Here is a 21,192-nt window from a genome sequence, read left to right on the forward strand (position 1 = left end):
AAGATAAAGGCTTGCTTTTCCCTGAGGTTTTCCAGTCAGAATTATACACAGCGGTTGACACCGCAATATAAAGAAATGAATTCATTTTAACGATCCAACTTTTAAATTAATTAATCAGCTCATTAAAACTAAGTGTGCTGTTCGTTGCATTACTCATATTACCAAAATAATTTAGTAATTAGGTAAATAATAATATTGTTATTGATTGTTTTTGCTATGTCCAAAAGAGTGTTGATCCTGGGACTTTCAGAAATTAAGTAGCCAGTCTCTTTACAGAATGTCCATGTATTGTTTGAGGGATAGCTGTGTGCAAAGTAGTACTGTATTTACCCACATAATTTGCGCACCCCTAATATTTAACCAGCTTTACAAAAAAAATTTTACTGGCATATTTTGCACTCCCCGTCCTGCCCGAGCCAGCTCGCCAGCACGCACGCACGCATGCACGGAGGGACTTTGGACGGCCGCGCCCCTCGCCGCACAGGCGAGCGCAGTCATACAGAAGACTGGCTTGCGAGTGTGAAGTCCCTTCTTACGAGGACTTCGTTTCTCGTAACTTTTCTCCGGAAGCTTCTGAACTGCGGTGGACCGCACCCAAACACGTGAACCTGTTCACGGGTTGTTGGAAGTGCTTGAGCGTTTGCCTCCCTCTATCTCCCCTTCTCTCCCGCAATGAGAATGCATGCATACGACTCGGCAAGGACTATTTTCTGCATCGGACGTGCGTGAAGGCCAGTCGCGCTAACTTTTACCCTCGTTGCCCCTCGTTCTCCGCGCTGCAGCACATCTTTGGTTGACTTCGGAAGTTTAGGTTTCACCATCAAACAGTCAAGTTTCGCTGTTTACTTGAGATGGGCTACAATAACTATACGGCGAAATTCAAGCTCACTGTTATAGAGTTTGCCAAAGAAAACGGGAACCGTGCCACCGCCAAGCACTTCAGCGTGAATGCGAGTCACGTTCGGTACTGGAGAAAGAAGAGTTCATTTGTAAATACAAGATCTGGAAGGAGAACATTCCAAAGACCGAAGCAAGGAAAGCTTCCTGCCATTGAAGACGACCTTTTCAAATATGTGCAAGAGCTTAGGTCCTCTGGTATCGCCGTGTCGCGTGAGATGCTGAAGTTCGAGGCAAGAAAGATAGCGCAGGAGAAAAGGATCCCTGCTGCGACGTTTGTGCAACAATTTGTTTTCTTTTTAATGTATATACCGCCCGTGTTACTACACATTGCATGTTACTTCGGATGTGTTCACGAAATATCCGCGTAATCTGCGCACCCCCTTTTCGGAGCTCTAAAATCGCGAAGTGCGCAAATTATGCGAGTAAATACGGTAAGTTTTCTTTCATTGATAATTTTGCTTCGTGTGTGACAAGTGATTGTAAGAATCGCATGCGCATTTCCACAGTTGTTTATTTTCCACAGCCCAACGATGTATAAGCAATAATTGTGGCTTAACACTTGATTTCATACTGTGAAAATTGAAGCAACGAGTTGGCCTGCTTTCCTTTTCAATATGTTTTGAAGTTTCTTAGACCCCTTCACAAAATACTCCACCTCGGAGCATGTGACGACCTTGAATAAAACACAAAGCTACAAACATTCACAAGCGTGTCGGGGGGAACCACGATGCCTTCCATAAAGCCCATGCTGAAGTAGCGCTACCTGGCGACCTCTACAAAAGAAGCCTCATCCACGGGCCCTACCTGACCACACTACTTCCTTTTAGTACACTATAATACAGGCAGCGTGAAGACCGACATGTGCCGCATGTTGTTGTGCATGTCACGCAAAGTTGTGCTTGTAGCGGTGGCGCTGCCATTGCTAACTATTGAATGCGTCTAGCAAACCGTAGCTCTACCCACAGCCAGTCTGGAGCGCACGTCTGGTCAGACGCCCGACAGGCATTCCAGACTGGCTGCGTTCCAGCGTGCTTGCTCATTGCTGCTGAATGAAACTAATCTTGCTACAAAAAACATTTGATAACGAATAAACAAATTACAATACTGCAGTAGGCCTTTCATGCATTACGTTTTCTCTTGTATGCTTTAAGCTTTCTTCATTTTCATTTTGCACTGCCCGGATGCACACATTGTATTTTTGTCAGTTTCAGACTAAGCAAGTAGCGCTTTCCACTTCATGCAAGCTTTCTGAAACACACACACACACACACACACACACACACACACACACACACACACACACACACACACACACACACACACACACACACACACACACACACACACACACACACACACACACACACACACACACACACACACACACACACACAGGGTGTTTCAGTTAACTTTAGCCAGTTTAAAAATATGCCGCTGCACTCTAAGACGACACGACCAAATGCATGTTGCTCACTTTTGTATGTAGTGTATCACGCTATTTTTTGTATTTTGCTTAATTAGATAATTAGTCAAGATTCAAGCAGTTTGCAGAATGTCCCAATAAACAGTTTCTATCTTTCTATCAATTAAGTATCAGTGTTTTTCAGCTTACTGCCCGCTTGCGCAAAGGGTCCTTCAGCGCAAAGTAAAGGGGTTTACCTCAAAGTACTTTAGTTTGCCTGTGTGCCAGGGGTATAACCCCCAATCCCGAGCTGTACTCGTCATGGAAGGTTGTACCAATATTGCCAATGACGAGCCACATTCGTTCAGCCCGATGTTCTGCTCCTCCCACGGCCTAAGAGTTAAGGGTGACGGCATTGATGGAATGCTGCCTTCTTAAGAGCAGACTCTTCTTTATTTTAGTTCTCACTAGAACTCAATCAAGTATTATATTTTCAGAATCGGAAGGACATAGAAAAATTGACCATGTAAAAAGTTTCTTAAATTAGGTACGCTTTTCTGGAATTGAATTGGAGGTTAGAGGAAGAAATTTCACTTTGACTAAATTGGTTTAAATGAGTATGTAATACGTCCGTCAGCGTCAAATGAAATGTGAACAGGGGAACGCGCGGCCTTAAGCACAAGTGTGTATATAGTGCGCAGTGTCCAGTCATCACCATTGACAGGCGCGCACCTCAGGTTTGGACGCACTGCGTGATCCCCCTATCGTGGAATATTTTCCTTTGTGTTTGAAATGAAGAAAATAAATGAAAGAAAAAGGAAGCTAAAATATTGCAGTTTACGTCGAGTATTGTTGCACAGTTCGCTGAAACCATAAGTGCTATCGGCCCTAAATGAAACACGAACAGCAGTGCGTGTGGTGCAGTTTGCACCATCATCAAGATTGGCTCATGCAGTTTGCCGCATGCGTGCCACATTCATTCTTTCTATCAGCAAACTTGTGCAGTGCAGGGTCACAGACAGCCGCGATGGTGGCCGAGGTGGGCGTGCCGAGCGTGCCGAGTTTGACAACACAGAAGCGAAAACATCTCACTATAGGGGGTCACGCAGCGCAGCCAAACCGAATGTGTGCGCCTGTCAATGATGATGACTGGATGGCACGCACTATACCTTCACTTATGCTTGGGCCATGCGCTCTGCTCTGTAGTTTGCACTTCATTTGACGTTGATAGTACATACTATTGAAGCAATCCTGGCAAAACTGCCGGAGTAACTAATTTTCTTACTATCAGCCTTTAATTTGCACCTAAGCTGAAAGCGCCTGCACATGGTGGTTAGCGAATAGATTATATTGCAGTAAATGAACAGGTATGTTTAGAAGAAAAAAAAAGGAAGGGGGTAGCATTTCTCACTATTCTTTGAATTCCACATTTGTACACACATTTCTTGTGCTGCTAGCTTCACAAAAGCAAAATTGTTTTTCCAGCACTTTTTTTTTTTTTTGAATACTGAACAAACTGAATCGACACATCAGCAGTGTCAACATTACCATTTTAGTTGGCAACACACCAGCACCATGGCTTCCTTTATGAAAGTGATATGACAGGAGTGCAACTTGATCAAAAGGTGCTCAAAACAATTCGAGCCATACTGGTAGGGCCCGATGGATGAAGTATTTGTGTATCTCCAGCGACAGTTGCAAGTTGCCAGCCAAAAATTAGTCCAGTATGATGAAACAACTTAAAGCAAAGGACAAGCCAACGAATAACTCAAGCAATCAATTCAATGAAATGAACTTTATTTTTTAAGAAGCCTAAAAACTACCAAACTTCCACGTTTTCCTTGAAGAGGGCCCTAGGGAAAGCTACTGCACGCAGAACTAGGAAAATGCTCGCTGAACAGATGCGTATATCATCGTCCACAAAGCTTAACGCAGAAGCTGCTACTCGAGCATCTATAGCTGACAATAAGGAAATATACAGCTGAACAGCTGGCACAACTTTGCAGCAGACGATTACAATTTCTTTGCACCACATGCTGTGACAACACATGCACAACCATGCCAAATATAGAAAGCACAAAACAGCAAGAAGGCTTGCTACCGTAGCAAACAACTATGAACCACCCAAGACAACAGGAAGAACAAGAATGATGTTATCAACCTATCCCGTTCTGCAGCAGTGCAGGTTAATGTCCCTCGAGTTGTAAATGCTTTGCTGGTCTGCAATTTTCTCAAGTGAAATTCGGCCATAGAACAGAAGGTGCATCGGGACAATATCATGCACTTAGCAGTGTTGGAATATTTTTTTTTTTTTTTACGACCTCCCTGGAACTGCTCTAGTACATAAAAATATTTGTGTGAGAACACAGCAAAATAACATTGCAATGAAGCTATTCTGCGAGCATCATGGCTCAACAAATATTTCCAACCAGAATGCTGTATCAAAATTGAGTACTTCAGGCTTAACAGAGGCAAGAGATAAAAATCAATGGGAAATAAGACTCTGAAAATAGATTAAGACATTGAGCATGCAAAAATTTGTGCTTGGATATTTCCACAAATCTGACAAACAGGCTTTAAAACAAGGGTCGGGCAAAGGGAGGCACAAGTACATGCAAAGTATGTTACCAAAGCGCAACCAAAAGTTCATAGCAATACAAATTGGAGCCAGCATAATATAATGATTACTTTCACAAAATTCTTTATTATTACTCACCACCCACAACTAGCTGATTGTGGTACTAATTAACATTGAGCAACGCTTAGTCCATTGATGAAGAGCAAAACATCAGAATTGGAATGAATTGCACATTATCTTTACCATGATTAAGTAGCATTATCCCAGGGCTGTTGGGAAAAAATATGCTGAAGGATTAGTTAAGGCCAATAAAAACGATGCTAATCCAAACATCTACTATAATGGATGAGATTGTCTTCAAAGAAGTGCATACAGAATAGAATGTAGGTGTGCTGACTAGGGTAATATGATCAGTTCTGCAACAAAAGTCCGAAGTGTGACAAAAGTGAGGCAATCTTCATGCATAAGCCCCAAGTGCTCTGAAGTCTACAGGCCATGGTACAGAATAAGTCACTGTGCTACCCTCTCAATATGCGACAAACTGTTAGTCATCCTCAGTAGTGAGTGCAAGTTAGTACATGACAAAACATGAGTGTTGTCACATATGAAAAGCCTGTCAGTAATTTTATGAACAGGTGACTAAATGCAATTTTACAAGATTCAATTATATATATGGAAGGTGAATATGCGAATAATGCTGTGCGTTATGATGGGTTTCTTCGCAGAAATATGGCAAAAAATCTGGCCATGCACTGACCAGTGCCTTCCTTTAGCACGAAGTTTTCGTCAAAAGTTCCAAAAGCACAGCACATGACAAGATCTGCTGTGGTCCAAACAAGACAGAGGTTCACAGGAAGATGGAGGTTAGAAGTGATAAGCAGTGGTTGAATAAAAAGTCGCTGAAGCCAACGCTTCTACAAGGGGACTCGTCTTCATGATGCAATTGCTGCCCTGATGAAGACTCCTTGTAGAAGCCTTGGCTCCCGACTTTTTTTCAACCACTGCTCATCACTTCAGACCTACAGTCGGACACTTGCTGAAGCGTCTGTAAAGCATTGTTCGAAGACCTCTGGTATTGAGGGGAATAACATTCCCTTCAGAGCTTTGGAGTGCCAAGCACATATACAGGAGCACATTGATCTTATGTCGCACAAGATAGCTCAAATGAAGTTTTCCCATAACATTTAGCTTCAACCAGTTGCATTACTATAAAATGTTATGCATGCAGACAGAAAATGTTAGACACTGCAGCTCCTAATGCCATGACGCTAGACATGCAATATGTGATAGGCAGGTCAAATCCCTGCGTTGCCCTTCTTGAAGCATGCTATATAGTGTGTCAAATATATGAAACATTTAACATGCTTGTTTACAACTTAAGCTTAGGTGGTGCAGCAGGGAACTCTCCTATATTAAAAAAGCACGTGTAGTGCAAAGGCAAGCCCGCAAAGGTGTTACGAACCCAAACAAGCGTGGTTAACCTATGCGGCTGCCAGCAGAACGTCGAGCACCGAGGTACCGACGGTAACGTCAGCACTCGCCGTACGTTGGGAATGCCCAAGGTGTGGCGTCCCATGGAGCAGGGCTCGCGGCGGCCGGGCGAGGCCTGCTCCACGGTGTGTGGCCAACCGGCGCGCGCCAGGAAGGCGTGCCCGCACTCACCGCGGGGTCTCGCTGAAAGATGACAACCCGGCCACCCTTATCGCCTGTCGCCAGCAGGTCGCCGTCATGGTTGAACTCCACGCACGAAATTATGTCCGCTGCATGGAAAGGCCAGAGAGCAACGGGTTGTTTACACTCTACGGCTGCTCATCGTGGAAAAAGCGCGCGCCCGGCTCACATCAGGCATCACCGCCACACACATACAGCGCGCACACCATAACAATCATGCAAGCTGAAAGGCACATAGATTCGCAGGTCTCCTTCGGCGAAAATGCAGCGCCCACGGAGGTTTCGCCACTGCGCCGGTACTTTGAAAGCGTCCGCGACAACAACAAAAATTTGGTTGCGCGGCCAAGGTCACTTTTGGCGTATCCGCGGCTCCTCATAATAAGGTCTGTCACCGCGCCCAGTGACCGGCGACGGTTGTGAGGTCTCTCCGATACGCTGATCTAATGCCTCCCTCCGCACTATCACAGCAATGACATCGAACTAGGAACGCACTCGGCGGCGGGCACTTTCAGGACATGCAGTAGTGTGCAGAATGCAGTGTAAAGCACTGTAACCATCAAGCCTGTCAGTTTAACGGCTTAAAGACCAATAGTACAAGCCATCACGAATAGAGATAAAGCACAACGGCAAGTTTTCCACTGAACTTCCCAAAATTTGACCGCTGCTTAGGCCTTGCATAACGGTCGCAGTTCACTCACCTTCAGTTACATCGTCATCTAGCGTCCCCTTCACTTGAGAAAAACACCACTGGATCTCTCCATTACCTGAAACCACGCAACAAATATCCACAATGAAATTCTTGACGACTTTTGTCGCTGGCCGGCGTCAAAACGATTGCCATTATCGAAGTTGCACAGTAGAGCGGAGTTTTCAAATGAGAAACACGCATTTACCTGCCATTACAACCGCAATAAATAACGCAAAAAGTTCTTTGTACTTCTTGAAAAATTAACTAAGAGTGTCAGACGCCTCTAGACATGTAAATTTCATTCGATGGCCTTAGATTTACAAACCAATAGTAGAAAACGATTTCAAGATGGCGCACTGTCCGACAGAAGCGCCAAAATGACGTCAGAACGCAATGCACGTAGGGAAGAGTGCTTTTTTTTTTTTTAATTTCCAACGCGCGTAGTTCAGGCTGGAGTGCTAAAAGGCCGACAGCTTACAAAATCGACCCACCTAGGAAAACAAAATTTGAGGTCATAGTAAACAAAACACCAGTGATGCACCTGCTCCAATGCGTGTAATAAAATTTCCACAAGCTTCGAATTGATTTCAATTAGATGAGTGACAAATTTATTTCTGAAAAAGTGATGCAGAGCAGAAGACTCGCGGGGATTAAGCGATTGTGACAATGAAACCAACAGAGTAAATAAACAGCTTTTCACCGTCAGCAATGCCTAATGATCGATTGTATTGGTATGCCACACTAAATTGTGTGCGGTGCGTAGGCGATCGCTTCAAACAACGGTAAACCAATGCACAAAATACACTCCCTTGAGTTCTCACTTGACAAAATAGCCTTCTTCGAATCGCTGCGTAGTGGCTCTGGACTCAGATCGGCCGAGACTTTTTTCGCAGGCTGTGTCGTCTTACGTTCTGGTACGAAGCGATAGACATGATACATGATCTCAGGAAGCGCGAGGAGAGGCGCGCGCCTCGTATGCTACGATGGGTAGCTACGTGATCAGAACGTCAAGTGAAGACGACGTATCAAAGTTATTCCATTTTAATTTCATTTTTGCATATCCAGTTCCTTTACTTCCGCTTTTAACGATTGCAACACATTTTTTTCAATTTCACTCACGCTCGTTATTCTAAGTTGTCGGGATGAAATACACAAATTGCTAAGACACGTTGCGTGCGCGTGCGTTTGCAACAGTGTGTCAAGTCAAAGCCCGCATTCGTCGCAGCCTTATCGGTGGCCGGTTGTGCACATATGACGGCGGACAAGAGAGGTATTTTTACGCGGCCTACGTGACGAGCGAGCGATGATAAGATGCACGCCTCCCGAACAGCTGAGCGACGGCACTGAACAGCTGACGATCTCGGCAGCAGCAGACGCCGGCGAGATACGAGCATGTGGGAAATGTGTTCGCGGCTGGATCGGCGGCAGCTCTCGCTGCTGACCAGAGCGAAACACACGGACTCGTGGTGATCAAGGGATGTTTGTCGGCCGGCCTAAACTTTAGACAGGGGGAGGGGCACCGTGTTGTGCCGGCGCAAAGGGTGTCGCCGGCGTCAAGGCCGCCGCCACCTAGCGTGGAGTGCAAAAAAATGCACTTGTTAGATCACGTGACAGGGCCGCCATCGCTCATGTCGTGTGGGTGACTGCTTGCAACCGTGCGCTACTTATTTGTGCGGCCCCCCTAGAGAGTACCACCGAAGCCGCCAGCTGCCGGCCCGATCCGTCCGAGCACCATGAACATGCCGTGGAAGATCAAGGAGCTGGTGGATAAAGCGTAAGTAGGTCGTCGGCAGGCCGCCGATTCCAGCTGTCGGGTAGGCCTAGGCTGGCGCCGCCGGATAGTTTTTCCCTGTCGACTGATGACGGGCCCCTCTTTGCGCAGCACCAACATGGTGATGAATTACACCGAAATGGAGGCCAAGGTGCGCGAGGCGACCAACGACGTGGCCTGGGGTCCACCGGGCCAGCTGATGCAGGAGATCGCGCAGGCCACTTTCTCGTACGACCACTTCCCCGAGGTGATGGGCATGCTGTGGAAGCGCATCCTGCAGGACAACAAGCGCTGTTACCGGCGGCCCTACAAGGGCCTGCTTCTGCTCGACTACCTAGTGCGAAACGGCTCCGAAAGGGTCGTCACCTCAGCGCGGGAGCACATTTACGACCTGCGTAGTCTAGAGAACTATTCATTCATTGACGAGATCGGAAAGGATCAAGGCGTCAATGTGCGCCAGAAAGTGAAAGACCTCATCGACTTTATTCAGGACGACGAGAGGCTACGCGAGGAGCGCAAGAAGGCGAAGAAGGCCAAGGACAAATACATCGGCTTGTCTGGCGAGTCGCTGGGCTTCCGGTACAGCGACCGGAACAAGTTCGACGACATGGACCACGGGTCGCGTCTGGGTCGTCGGCACAGCTTCGAGGACTCGCCCGAGAACAGCAACGACGAGGAACGCGACGACCGGCCAGGCGGGGGCGTGACGTACCGCGACGAGCCTCGGACGCCTAGTTGGAAGCCGCAAGCCAAGAAGCTGGACATGGGCGCCGCCGCGAACTACGGCCGGGAGGCCTCGCCGCCCTCTAGCCCGGCCGCCACCGCGGCGGCGCCGAGCGTGCCAGCAGCCGACTTGCTGGGTGACATCGCCAGCACACCGACCACGACGCCGACCGCGAACGGCGACTTTGCCGATTTCAGCCAATTCCAAAGTGCTACGGCACCGCAGCCCAGGTAGGCTAATCGCACCGCCGCTGGCGGCCGGCATCACAGATTGTCTTCTCTTACAGCGCCCAAGACGAATTCTCGGACTTCGCGTCCTTCACATCGTCGAGCAGCATTCCAAGCGGCCTGATAGACCTGCCTGTGCAGGCGACCAGTGTCCAACCCAGTTTGCATACCAGTCCCGCCGTGCCACCAGCCCTGCCGGCAACCAGTGTGCCACCAAGTCTGCATACGAGTCCCATCTCGCAGCCTGTCCTGCAAGCGAGCCCACTGGCGGGACTGCAACCAGTGATACCTGCCAGTCCATTGGCAGGCATGCCGCAGACCAGTCCCCTGTCCCCACTGCAACCACAGCTGCAAACAAGTCCCCTCACTGGTCTGCAGTCACCAGCCGGTGGCATGGTGGGCCTCCCCATGGGCTTTCCCATGGCAGCACAGCCAGCTGGCTTTCACATGGGCTACACACTTGCACCTCAGGCTGGCCTTGCCCAACCTGTTGCATTCCAAGGGCTACCAGGTCTTGTGCGGCAGCCAAGCCCTGGCTGCACACCTCTGACACCAAGCCCTGCTGGAGCACCACCCTCCATATTTGGGGGAACAGTAGGTGGTCAAACACCACAAGAAAAGTGTGGGAAAACGTGGGTGGACTCCGGTAGCATTAACATCAGTGTGGACAACCTGAGCTTGACCAGCAAGTATGCAAAACCAGCGGCACCTTCTATGAACCAGCTGGCAGCAGGTAGCTCATTGGGACGACTGCAGTGAGGCCTCCGTGGCAGGAATCTTGAGCAGGGTGGGGCTCCGGCCCCCGGGGGAGCTCGTGCTGGTCACATATCATGTGTGGGGGGCCTCTGCCCCTGGACCGGTGCTTGTCTTCCATTGTTTTCCCCCCCTCCCGTAACCCAGGACAGGCAGAGAAAATTGCGCTCAAGTGACACTGTGGTCACCCCCGGGCTGAATAAAGCAATAGAACAAAGCAGCTCCAGGGCCAGCCTGCCTCCCCTCGATGGCCGTATATTTTTTAATAAAAGCCTGGCCACTTGTTGACTTGTGTTTGTGGCACTAGTGACTCTTGGGTGGCTGCTGTTGCTGGGTCTTCTGCTGAGCCTGCAGGCGCTCCAATTTCTCCAGGCTAATGCTCTGTAGTGGCATTAGCTTGGGCTTGCACAGAACTGGCTGCGCACTGGTTTCGCGGAACAGCAGCCCTCGGCTGGGCACCACTTCATGAACCGCTGCTCCTGCATAATTGGAGCCAAGGCGGGGGTAGTGGGCTTTATAGCTGCTTATCTACGTTAGAGTTTACAGCTGCTTATCTTATGTGTATTGGTAGCGGCTATCTCCTTTTTCATTTCACCACTGATGTCCACTGCTGCTGTAGAAGTCACTCAATACTAGACTGCAGTATGTAGTGGCTTCTAAAGCTGTACGCTGCTTTGGAAATTTCTCTTACTTGCCATGATATTTCATGTTTTTACAGAAGTCTGTTCCAAGCAACGTTTGTGTTATTTGTTCAGCTTTTGCATACAGTATTGCATTTGAGACTGCAGAACATAAGATTTTTTTTTAATGCATATATAGCATGCAAAGACATATTTGGGGCTTGCATATGCAGTTATCTATTACCCAAGGTGTGTTATGAAAAAAGAATCCTTGGGGCATATGGTAATGCTGCAATACACTTGGGTGAACTGAAATTCCTTCATTTACAGCATTGGTTTGAGATCATTAACCGAATCGTACACGAGAACTTATGCAATCTAAATACAAGCAATTGGGATGTCCGAACTTTTTTACTGAATAGCTTACTACAAAATGAAAGAGCTCCTACTAATTCTGAACATGTACAGCTTTAATTTGCATTAGACTAACCAGTGCCTCTCACATGGGCACATTTGACAGTAAATTCACGTTCGGTTGGGTGATTGAGCACTGCAAAAACACAGTTCACATCAATCTTGGTGTAGCGTCGCGTTTTTTACATCGATCACACATTAAGATTAAATGGAAATTGATTCCGATCATACTTGTCTGTGCGACGTGTATAAGCGAGCTCTTATTTTGCAGCGAAGACGAGAAATCTGTGATGGCACCTGCACTATAGATTGTGCCTGCGCTGGACGTTAGGCCAACAGCCGATGCTAGAATGTAACGCCGAGTAAGTAGACGTGTTTTTAACATTGCCCCGAAAAACGTAAGTACGGTGGGTGCCGACGATTGGCGCGGGCTGCACAAATGGAGAGGTGGTTATCTTGGCGCACTACCTCAGTAATTTGATCTGTGTTGATGCCGTGAGCGCCTGAGATATGGCTCGACAAGAGTTCTGAAAAACGTGGTTTCTGTAAAACTGCGATAGCCGTCGGCAAGCTGCCGCAACCAAATGGGAAGTGCAAAATGCGCTCGTATGCGTGCTGCATACCACGACCTGCGCAAGACGCACGCGAACGCGTACAGCTGTCCTGAATAAGCACGAAGGACGTCAGGGGCGTTAACAAAGCAGTGCGACATCCCAACCACGAACTCGGCGCATCGCGATAAGCCGCAATCATAAAACGCAACTTCCAAAACGCGGAACTGAGAGAGAAAAAGAAAGGGGGGGGGGGGGGGCGCAGCCGGGGAAAAGCGTACGTTCGAAGCAACGAGCATGCAAGAAGGCGGTCAACGTCCGCCGCAAAGCTGGGTGCGCGACCCAAATTACCACTCTTCTCTCGGCACACATATACATGTTGATAGCTATTAAGCAGTCATTAAATGCCAACAGACACGGTAATATTCGTACCAAACATTCCTAATGAAGTCGCTGATGCTGTAAAGGTGCAAAGGACCGAACCAAACGCGTCTTCCGTGTAAACAAACTGGTAACCGTGACAACCCATTTATCGCGACAGAAAACGAATGATGATAGTGGATTCTCAGCTGCTGGAAGGTAGCAGCACGAGTAAAATATTCAGGCAAGCTTTACAGCGAACGGCATACCACCAAGACATAGCTGCTTTAAGAATGTTTTTCTGTGCGAGACTCGCTGTGCCAGCTGTACATGATGTGTGTGTCCACAGAATAACGGGGACATATACAAAAGTCACTGCACTGCAGTCATTAAAATGGTTCCATATTACCAACGTCGCACTCTATAAAAAGAGTTAAAACCAAATAAAATCAATAGGAAGGGAGTGCCATTATTACTCTGGCGTTCAGGTGCTTTGACTGGCTAGAACACAATGGGAACCGTCCCAAACCACACGACAACTCACACCGCTTACACCTGTTGGCATCGCTTCTTCGCTTCCTTTCCCCCAAAATCGATCCCAGCGCCAGCAGTGGCCGCTCTTTATGGCTGCATGCAGAGCCACTGGCTAGCACAGGGGCTAGAGCAACTAGAACCGCTAGAGCGAGTAGAGCAGAGCGCGAAGTTCCTGTTACAAGTTCGGTCGAGAGTTTCAATGCACTCGTGTTGGTTATGCACACGGTTAAGTTACTCAAACCATAGAGTTTCATACAATAATTGTAGGAAACTCAATGACTCAAACCAAGCACGTCATGAGCTGGTGAGTGCAACATTTGACGTAGTGGGCTTTCTGTGTTGTAATCTAAACAAGCGACTATACGCGATTTCCGAACTTTGAGGTGTGATGACCTTCGACTGTGTTAAGTTATGGTGAAACTGAAGTAAACCTAGCAATTGCCATTTTTACCGTCTTTAAGGAACCCACTGAAACGGTTGTCAAAGGCATCGTCGAGGAACTCTCCGGGCGCCGAGCTTGTGAGTACTAAAACGCCGCTGTTACAGCTCTTGGGGTACGAGGTTCTCACAGTAGCCCCTCCCCGCGCCCCATACATTTCTCTCAACAGGACGAGAGAACTATCGAGGAGTTCGTGTCTAAGTTCGTTCGGTAAGACTAAGGGCGAAGACTGTGGGGGCATATTGTCAGATTCATTTCCTGTGATACACGCAGGCTCGAGAGGGACACGAAGAAACTCCACAATGATGCTAAGAAGTACGAGGACACAATGCTGGGTACGCAACTTGATATCTGCCGTGCTTGCAACAATCTGAACGATATTCCTAGTTAATGTTTTTTTTTTTAGCCCTGTACCACTGCGAGAAAAAGATGAGCAGCGACCTGGCTAGTGGCGAGCTGTGCAACGAGAGTCCCGAGCTGCGCCGTCTCGTCGAAGAATGGCTTGGCTTTGCTTCATCTATGGACACGGCCGTCGATGACCATGTGAGCACGAAGTTTACATTAATACTGAGCTTACAAATTGTTAGTTACATTTAGCCCTGCAGCGGAATGCATGCCGAGAATGTTGCATGTTTTTCATGCCGTGCCTTTAGATTAGTAACCATTATTTATATTGATAAATCCTGCAAATACGTGTATGCACACCATTCAGTGATCTTGTATTACTACACTGTAAAGCATCTGCAATAATGCAGAGACTGTGAAACTTTTAACACAGAAAATCTGCCAATATTTTACAGCTTGTGGCCATTCGACGTTGCTTAGTGGACCCTCTTAAACGGTAAGTGCACATACGAGATTACAAGTATACAGCGCAAGTTCACAGCTCTTGTAAAAATGTTCTGAAATTTATTGCAAACAATTTCCAATATTGTGCTAGCTGCCACCAGGGCCTCCTTACTTGCAGACTTCACACTCTTGAAACTGCCCACATGTTTTATGCAATTGTGTTGCATTCTTTAACACAGCATGGCCAAGTATGACAAGTCACTTGGCAAGCCTTGTGCAGAATACTCGTAGGACCACTAAATAATATTCAGCAGCCAGGAGAATGTATCCAATACCAGCACACATTTAACTGCATACTGTCATGGTGAATAAGTACACAAAAAAAAAAACATTTTGTATTGCGTTTTATTTACCCACACCTCTGGGCTTACTTAGCATAGCAGTATAGTCAGGTTATACACATGAGGTGTGGCTAAAGTGATGCTCCCCGAGTACATTGTCTGTGATTCATTTGGCCATTTTCCTGCTGCCCATACACAGTTACCAGAGTGTGTTTGCCGAGGTGCAGGCAGCGCTGAAACGGCGTGACCAGGCAGCCCAGGAGTGCTTGCGCCTGGAGCAGCGTGCAGAACGGCTAAGCGGCCGCGAATCAACAGGCGCCAACCTGGCACGTCTGAGTGAATGCCGACAGGCGCTAGAGGCAGCCCGGGCTGATCTGGCCACCCAGGGGGCACTACTGGCACAAGACTTGCCTCGCTGGTATGCAGCCAGCAGCCTCTACCTGCAGCCATGTCTTGAGGCTTTGGTGCATAGCCAGACACTCCACTGGGGGCAAGCAGCCACCCGTGCCCACGACCTTATGGCTCCGGGGACCCGCAACCCTGTGGAACAGCAGCTGGCTGCTGCCAGGTCTCTCTCTATTGTTAGCCTGCCCACCTAGGCACACCCCTACAATAATCACTGCTTTATGATTCAAGGTCTGCTGCTCCATACTGTGCTGTGCGCCCTATGCAGAACCGTCCCTGTTGATGCTGTGGGCTCACAATGATTTCTCCTGCACTGTTTTGTGCAGATGTGACTCAAGGCTAACTGGTTGTTGCATTTGTGCATGTTTACAGTTTCGTTATATAAGCAATAAACCCTGAGAAAAGATGTACTCATTCATTCTGTGCATACATTAAGCATTAGTCTAGATGTACAAAAGGCACATTATGGCCTGTGTGGTATGTAGAAACTACGGCATCATCACTGTCGCCTTCATAGCTACACAAACTGCAAAGTTTTCAGGGCACCCCACAAAACTACAGCAAAGCTTTTAAAGAAACACTGATGTAATCTGTAAAACTATGGCAGCGTGGATTGCAATAACCTTTTGAAACAGAGCTGGGATAATATAACGATTTCGGTCCTTTTACTTTTCGCGCTTTGTCAGTGGTCTAGACAGTGCTCTGCCTATATTATCACCAGGATCAGCCAGTTGTGTGGATAATAAAAGGATTACTATAAAGCCAGCTCAGGCTGGCCTTCTACTTGAAGGAATACTTAAACAAACACTAAAGAGAAAACATTTTCGACCGTATTTGTAACAACATTTCTTTAATACATAAAGAAGCTATGCTTGTCAGAAACGATAGGCTTATAAAGCCAGAAAAGGTGCAAAAACGCAAGAGTTGGCAATGCCACTTTGAAGTTTCTACACCAGATCACCGTAACAGATTGTGACGGCGTCTGCACAGGCCTATTAAAATTTTCTAGGTAAAAATCGACTACACTGTACTCTAAAAGACCTAACAACTATTCACTTTCTATATTCCCCTTACTAAGGGCGAGGCAAATACCGATGCCTCACCTATCCCACCAACGCTTAGGTTATTGCGAGTGGTCCAAGTTGCAATGTTTGGAAGCTGGCGTGCTGGGGTACAGCCCCTACGAATGAGGTTGTGCCTGGGATGCTTCATCGATGTTGGGCACATGCTTTTCGATGTAGTCCTCTGACAAAGCTACCCTAGAGCAACAAAGGAGCAATCACTTGAAGGGCAGGACACAGTAACAACTGCTGTCTTCTTTCCCCTTCCTAGTAATCCATAGCAGTTGTGAAATGATGTTCATGTGTGAGCAAGTAATTCATGGCGAGAAATGATTGCCAGTGGCTGATGTCTATGAACTGCTGCCCCATATTTGCTGGCAGACAAATCCAAAAAATTGTGAGGAAGAACTCTCGACTCAAAAACAGCAACAATGTTGACATTGTGGTTATTACTTTCATGTGCCACATATAGCTACAAAGCTTGGCCTATATGTACCCAGCTCTATGCTCTACATGCAGGATTCATTTGCTCACCAAGCAAAAGGGTGTTACAGGGCCTGTTAAATGCCCGACACTTATGTTCTTAAATGTTGATTTTCAGTTACTGCGTACACAAGAAAGTTGTTTGTAGAAAACATCGAGTTCTCTGCGTGCACCAGATGTGCTGGTAGAGGCACACAAGAAGAATTTCTAACCTTTTTCGCCATTTGCTTTATGGCCCAATCCGGCATTTCCCGTCAATCTCAAAAGGGATGTGGTCACAGGCATCATCATCACCGCACTACATTTCAGACTAAATTTTTCTGCATCAAGGAAATTTGTTTTTCTCAAACATTGCTAAATGGGATGCAATATGTTGGAATGTGCTTGCAGGTCTGCAATGCTGATAAGCAGACCGGAACAGTGAAGTTATCATGAACTGCTGCAAATGTCACGCTATTAGTTGAAAACGTAAAATTGACATCCGCCCAAATTGTAGCGCGAAGCTACAAAGGAAACCCCCATAGGTTTCTCATAAAGAAAGTGTCACTGTTGAAGAAAAATTCGTCCTGGTCTGGGATTCTAACATGGGACCAGCACCTTCTCAGGGCGGTTACTCTACTTTCCAAGCTAACCAAGAGATCGCACAGTGAGGGCAAATCAATCGACAACTTGAGGCTTTCTTTCTTAGAAACCCATATGGGTTTCCTCTGTGGCTTTGCGCTATCATTCGGGTGGCTTTCAATTTATCCCTTTCATGTACTATTGGCGTCAAATGAAACATGAACAGCGGAGAGCATAGCAAGAAAGTACAGTGTGCACCGTCTAGTCATCACCATCAACAGGCCCACTCATCGGGTTTGAAAGCACTGCATGATGATGCTCCCCCTTTTTGTTTCTGTTCTGGCTCTCTTTTATTCGAAAACAACAAAAGAAAAATCGAAGAAAACAGAAGCTAAACACAAGTTTCTGTGACTTGTGGTGATTACAGACAACACTGCATTGGTTTTCCCTACTCGGACTGTAGACCTTTCCATCAGGGCGCAAGAACACCCCCTGTCTGGACTGTTGCGCGTGGGCACAAATTCCACATGCTGATGCCATCCGTAGTGCTTTTGGGGTGTTCATATGGACTCTTAACAGACAAGAGGGCATTATGGTAACACCCAGAGAGATCTCATCGGCTGGAAAAGCTGGGGGAGAAATTCAAGGCACATAGCACAATAAGCATATCGTGCCATGGTTTTAAAGTTTTTACAATTAAGTTATTTTCTAAAGGTCGAACATTCAAAAGGCTGAAAAAAGAAATGGCTGCATGCAAAATGAGAATCTGAATCTGGCAACAAAAAATTTAGAGGGTAAGCAAACCTAATCTGCATGCCGTGAAGTGTGCTTGCCAAGTGCGATGCTTTATACAGTCAAAAGCCTTTATAATGAAGTGCTCCGGAACTCCTAAATTTCTATGTTATACAGGTATACTTCATTGTAAAGGTTGTGCATAGTGCCGCTCCCAATCGAGCAGGCTAAGCACATTCCACAAAAAACATTTATTGAACAGGAATTCAAGGAGACTTAGTGAAACAAGTCGCTATTTATTTCGGTGCACACTCTGAATACGTGTGGGCAGCCAGCCTTATTGCATTAAGGTTTACAGCAAGATATGTGGCGAATTAAAGGTGCGGATCGTTGAATGCTGCTTTCATCTCTCTTGCCATCAAAAGTTTTGGTCTGTTTACGAAATTTTCATCACTGTTACCTTGGTGACATTTGCATTCTTTTTGGTGCCGCCAGTCATCAGTTAGAATTACATCATCACGTCGTCATCAACTACGACGCATTTGTCAGCCATCGCACCCGCTGATTAGTTACAAGTGGCGTAAGGGTTCCGAAATTCTTGTAGCAGGACTACTTTCGGCATTGGCACACTTGTCAAGTGCGTCGCTTGTACTGCTGTTAGTGCAATGCGCACCTCGGTGACATCTGCGGAAAGCAGTGGTGGCATCGCTATGTTGCATTCTTGTAGAGCAACTAATCAGCCATCGGGGATGCCTAAAGGGACACTAAAGGCTAATAGTAAGTCGACGCGTACTGTTTAAATACCGTTTCAGAAACCTTGCAACGCCTGTTTCGCACCAAGAAAAGACTTAGTTTACGAGAAAATTGCATCTGAAAGGTCCGAATGCCTTTTTCGAAATTCAAATCTCCTGCCACCCACCCGGGGGAGTGGTGACGTTGCACATGCCAGCACCACCCTTTGCTGCCGTCGGTGAGAAAACCCCACCCGACAGATGGCGGTACCGAGCCAAGACAGAGTAGTGGATTTGCCGTTGCAGCTGCTTTTTGGTCAAGTGGCGTAGACCGTTCGGGCACCCCGCAACATCACGTGAAAGTTGAGTTATCTGCTACTTGCAGTTTGTGCGAGTTTCGCAAGCCCGCAAAACCAGCACGGAACTACACGATAACGAAACTACTGAAATGCGAAAGCGTGGGCAGCGCGGAGTCAAGCAAAAATTAAACCCTTCGACCACCCGCATCGTTGTGAACGGTAATTTCAACTAGTGTTTTTTTCTAAAGAATGAGATAGCACTGTACAAGTAGCATTTTATTTCGTCTTGTAATACTAAACAAGGACGTTTTTTTGCAACGGATGGTTGAGTACTAGTGACAGAATTTAACCGAGGAGTGCTTTTGTCATCTGGCAAGTGCTTGAATGTCCCGGGGGAGTCTAACCATGTCCTGCATTTACCTTAATTTCTCGATTATTAAGGCTCTGTTTGACGCCTTAGAGGCGTCAACAGAGCCTTAATATGACAGAGGTGCCTGTTTGACGCCTCTGTTTGACGCCTTAGAGATTCTCCAGCGCTAATCAATCACTTTAGCTTGACTTAATATTTGCCTTTAGTGTTTCTTTAACTTTCTTTGTTATACAGGAAAATTCATTGTAGAGTTCTTCACACTACATATGAAAGCTACGTATTTGCCTAGGGCATAATCAATCCTTTTTACAGGTCTTTTCTCTGTAGAGTTGTTTGACTGTATTTGCATCTTGCTCTATTTATGTAAATCTTTGCGATAGTTTTCCATATGTGCTAAAACAGCATTAGGAGGTTGGAACCAACATCACTAAACCTTTATTGTGACTGATTTCTTACCATGCATGTGCACAGAATACTGAGATATTCAGGCTTCGTATGACAAGCTGCAATGGCCAGTCAGGATGCAACAAAATAAAAAGTATAACTACCCTGTCCGTGAGCCAATGGAGAAATTTTTGGCACTAGGGCACCATGGCCACTTTCATTCTTTGGAGAACGTCAGAGAGCGACATTCATCGAACGGTTTCAGCTCTCGAGGCTACAAGGCCATGACAAATTTGTGGTTTTCTTTGATATCTGCTTATGCATCCCATGACACAGAAGTGTTTTCAATTTTTGTACATTAAAATATAACAATAAGAGATTAGAGTCAAAGCAACAATTGCAATGAGACTGCTGTGCGATAAGCCTGCAATCTACTGAAAGAGCAAGGCAGTAACATGCTGCTGTCTGTAGTGGCACCAAAGGAGGCACCTGCAAGTCTGAGCAATACACACAGATTTACTTTATCTCAGAATGAAATTGACGTCATAATCAATGTCTTGTGCAGCTTATCATGCAAGGACACAATCAGTTCTGTGGCCAGCAGTTTTGTTGTGTAATCTCCGCATTTCTCCTGCGGAGTGTCATCTGTTTCACATAGCACAGATGAAATTCCCACCATTGATGGCACTGCAGCTTGTACCTTTCAACACTTGGTCATTTGTTTTAGGCAACACCGGATTCCTCTAGATTTTTTCGCACTACGCTGGTTTTATAAAGATCTGTTTAGGCCCTATTTATTTCTCCCTGAAATGCAACCTTCTAGAAAATATAGTTGTCAAGTGGTGCAGTAACACAATTGCAGCACTTGTCTCCAAACTGCACCTCAAGGATGGACCTTTAGCAGCTACAAAAAAACACTAACTGGACATTGAAGCAATGCAACCTTGTTAACTTGTATGAAACTGCAAGTTCCGAGTAATAACTGAATAAAGGTGATCACCAGGGTTATTTGTTACCATTGTTGAAGAGTGCCATGTGACCACTAATTAGAACCATTCGAGTTTTGTTAAAATACACGTTCCAAATGGCAGCACCCTGGCATGAGGTGTAACACCAAGAAAAATGAATAACAGTTTGCAAATTTTGCAAAGTTTTTCTGGGGTGATTTTGTACTCTTTATAATCAGCCACTATTCACGATGCAAGAATTTGTGAGAAGTGACACTACAGTTCGGAAACACTTCGGAGCGACCTACTGATACCTTGGTTTGTCAAGGTAAAGTATGCTCTACCCCCAAAAAACTACTAACTGTTGACGATTTTGGCAAGGCCCTGAATTCAGAAATTTTTTTGTGTAAAATTGATTTATCCTATGTATTCACTAAAGGTGGTCCCCAATTCCAAT

At 46.4% G+C, this 21,192-nt stretch overlaps 4 protein-coding genes across 8 annotated transcripts in view; 2 read left to right on the forward strand and 2 right to left on the reverse strand.

The window, feature by feature from the left end:
• Positions 1 to 21,192, reverse strand: part of tws (protein phosphatase 2 regulatory subunit tws) — a 72,252-nt gene that overhangs the window by 39,737 nt on the left and 11,323 nt on the right. For 2 of the 5 annotated variants that reach the window (XM_075676891.1, XM_075676895.1), the window contains exons 1-3: positions 8,061 to 8,193; positions 7,250 to 7,315; positions 6,543 to 6,640 (exon numbers count right to left, since the gene is read on the reverse strand). In XM_075676891.1, coding sequence (XP_075533006.1) covers positions 6,543 to 6,640; positions 7,250 to 7,315; positions 8,061 to 8,178 — 282 coding nt within the window. In that variant the 5' untranslated portion in view covers positions 8,179 to 8,193. The other 3 variants (XM_075676893.1, XM_075676892.1, XM_075676894.1) reach the window with 3 other exon arrangements.
• LOC142566106 (clathrin interactor 1-like) lies at positions 8,584 to 11,002 on the forward strand. The gene is made up of 3 exons (XM_075676890.1): positions 8,584 to 9,013; positions 9,122 to 9,964; positions 10,021 to 11,002. Exons 1-3 carry the CDS (start codon positions 8,973 to 8,975, stop codon positions 10,718 to 10,720), a joined length of 1,584 nt encoding a protein of 527 aa, XP_075533005.1. The 5' UTR covers positions 8,584 to 8,972; the 3' UTR covers positions 10,721 to 11,002.
• BBIP1 (BBSome interacting protein 1) lies at positions 10,937 to 13,015 on the reverse strand. Its single transcript, XM_075676904.1, has 2 exons — positions 12,732 to 13,015; positions 10,937 to 11,193 (listed from the first exon to the last, which is right to left on the reverse strand). The coding sequence occupies exons 1-2, from the start codon at positions 12,826 to 12,828 to the stop codon at positions 11,018 to 11,020; spliced, it is 273 nt and encodes a 90-aa protein (XP_075533019.1). The 5' UTR covers positions 12,829 to 13,015; the 3' UTR covers positions 10,937 to 11,017.
• Positions 13,224 to 15,581, forward strand: LOC142566111 (bridging integrator 3-like). Its single transcript, XM_075676902.1, has 7 exons — positions 13,224 to 13,497; positions 13,655 to 13,712; positions 13,802 to 13,842; positions 13,906 to 13,967; positions 14,039 to 14,175; positions 14,433 to 14,473; positions 14,962 to 15,581. Exons 1-7 carry the CDS (start codon positions 13,469 to 13,471, stop codon positions 15,359 to 15,361), a joined length of 768 nt encoding a protein of 255 aa, XP_075533017.1. The 5' UTR covers positions 13,224 to 13,468; the 3' UTR covers positions 15,362 to 15,581.

Source organism: Dermacentor variabilis, unplaced genomic scaffold (genome assembly GCF_050947875.1).
Source record: "Dermacentor variabilis isolate Ectoservices unplaced genomic scaffold, ASM5094787v1 scaffold_12, whole genome shotgun sequence".
In the NCBI taxonomy this organism is placed as follows: Eukaryota; Metazoa; Arthropoda; class Arachnida; order Ixodida; family Ixodidae; genus Dermacentor; species Dermacentor variabilis.

Bases quoted from the DNA above. Each gene is read 5' to 3' on its own strand.
- LOC142566106 (XM_075676890.1), top strand. From the start codon at position 8,973: ATGAACATGCCGTGGAAGATCAAGGAGCTGGTGGATAAAGC. The intron at 9,014-9,121 runs GTAAGTAGGTCG...CTCTTTGCGCAG, and splicing joins AAGGAGCTGGTGGATAAAGC to CACCAACATGGTGATGAATT. The intron at 9,965-10,020 runs GTAGGCTAATCG...CTTCTCTTACAG, and splicing joins GCTACGGCACCGCAGCCCAG to CGCCCAAGACGAATTCTCGG.
- BBIP1 (XM_075676904.1), bottom strand. From the start codon at position 12,828: ATGGGTTGTCACGGTTACCAGTTTGTTTACACGGAAGACGCGTTTGGT. The intron at 11,194-12,731 runs GTACGAATATTA...CCAATTATGCAG, and splicing joins GACTTCATTAGGAATGTTTG to GAGCAGCGGTTCATGAAGTG.
- LOC142566111 (XM_075676902.1), top strand. From the start codon at position 13,469: ATGACTCAAACCAAGCACGTCATGAGCTG. The intron at 13,843-13,905 runs GTAAGACTAAGG...TGATACACGCAG, and splicing joins TTCGTGTCTAAGTTCGTTCG to GCTCGAGAGGGACACGAAGA. The intron at 14,474-14,961 runs GTAAGTGCACAT...GCCCATACACAG, and splicing joins TTAGTGGACCCTCTTAAACG to TTACCAGAGTGTGTTTGCCG.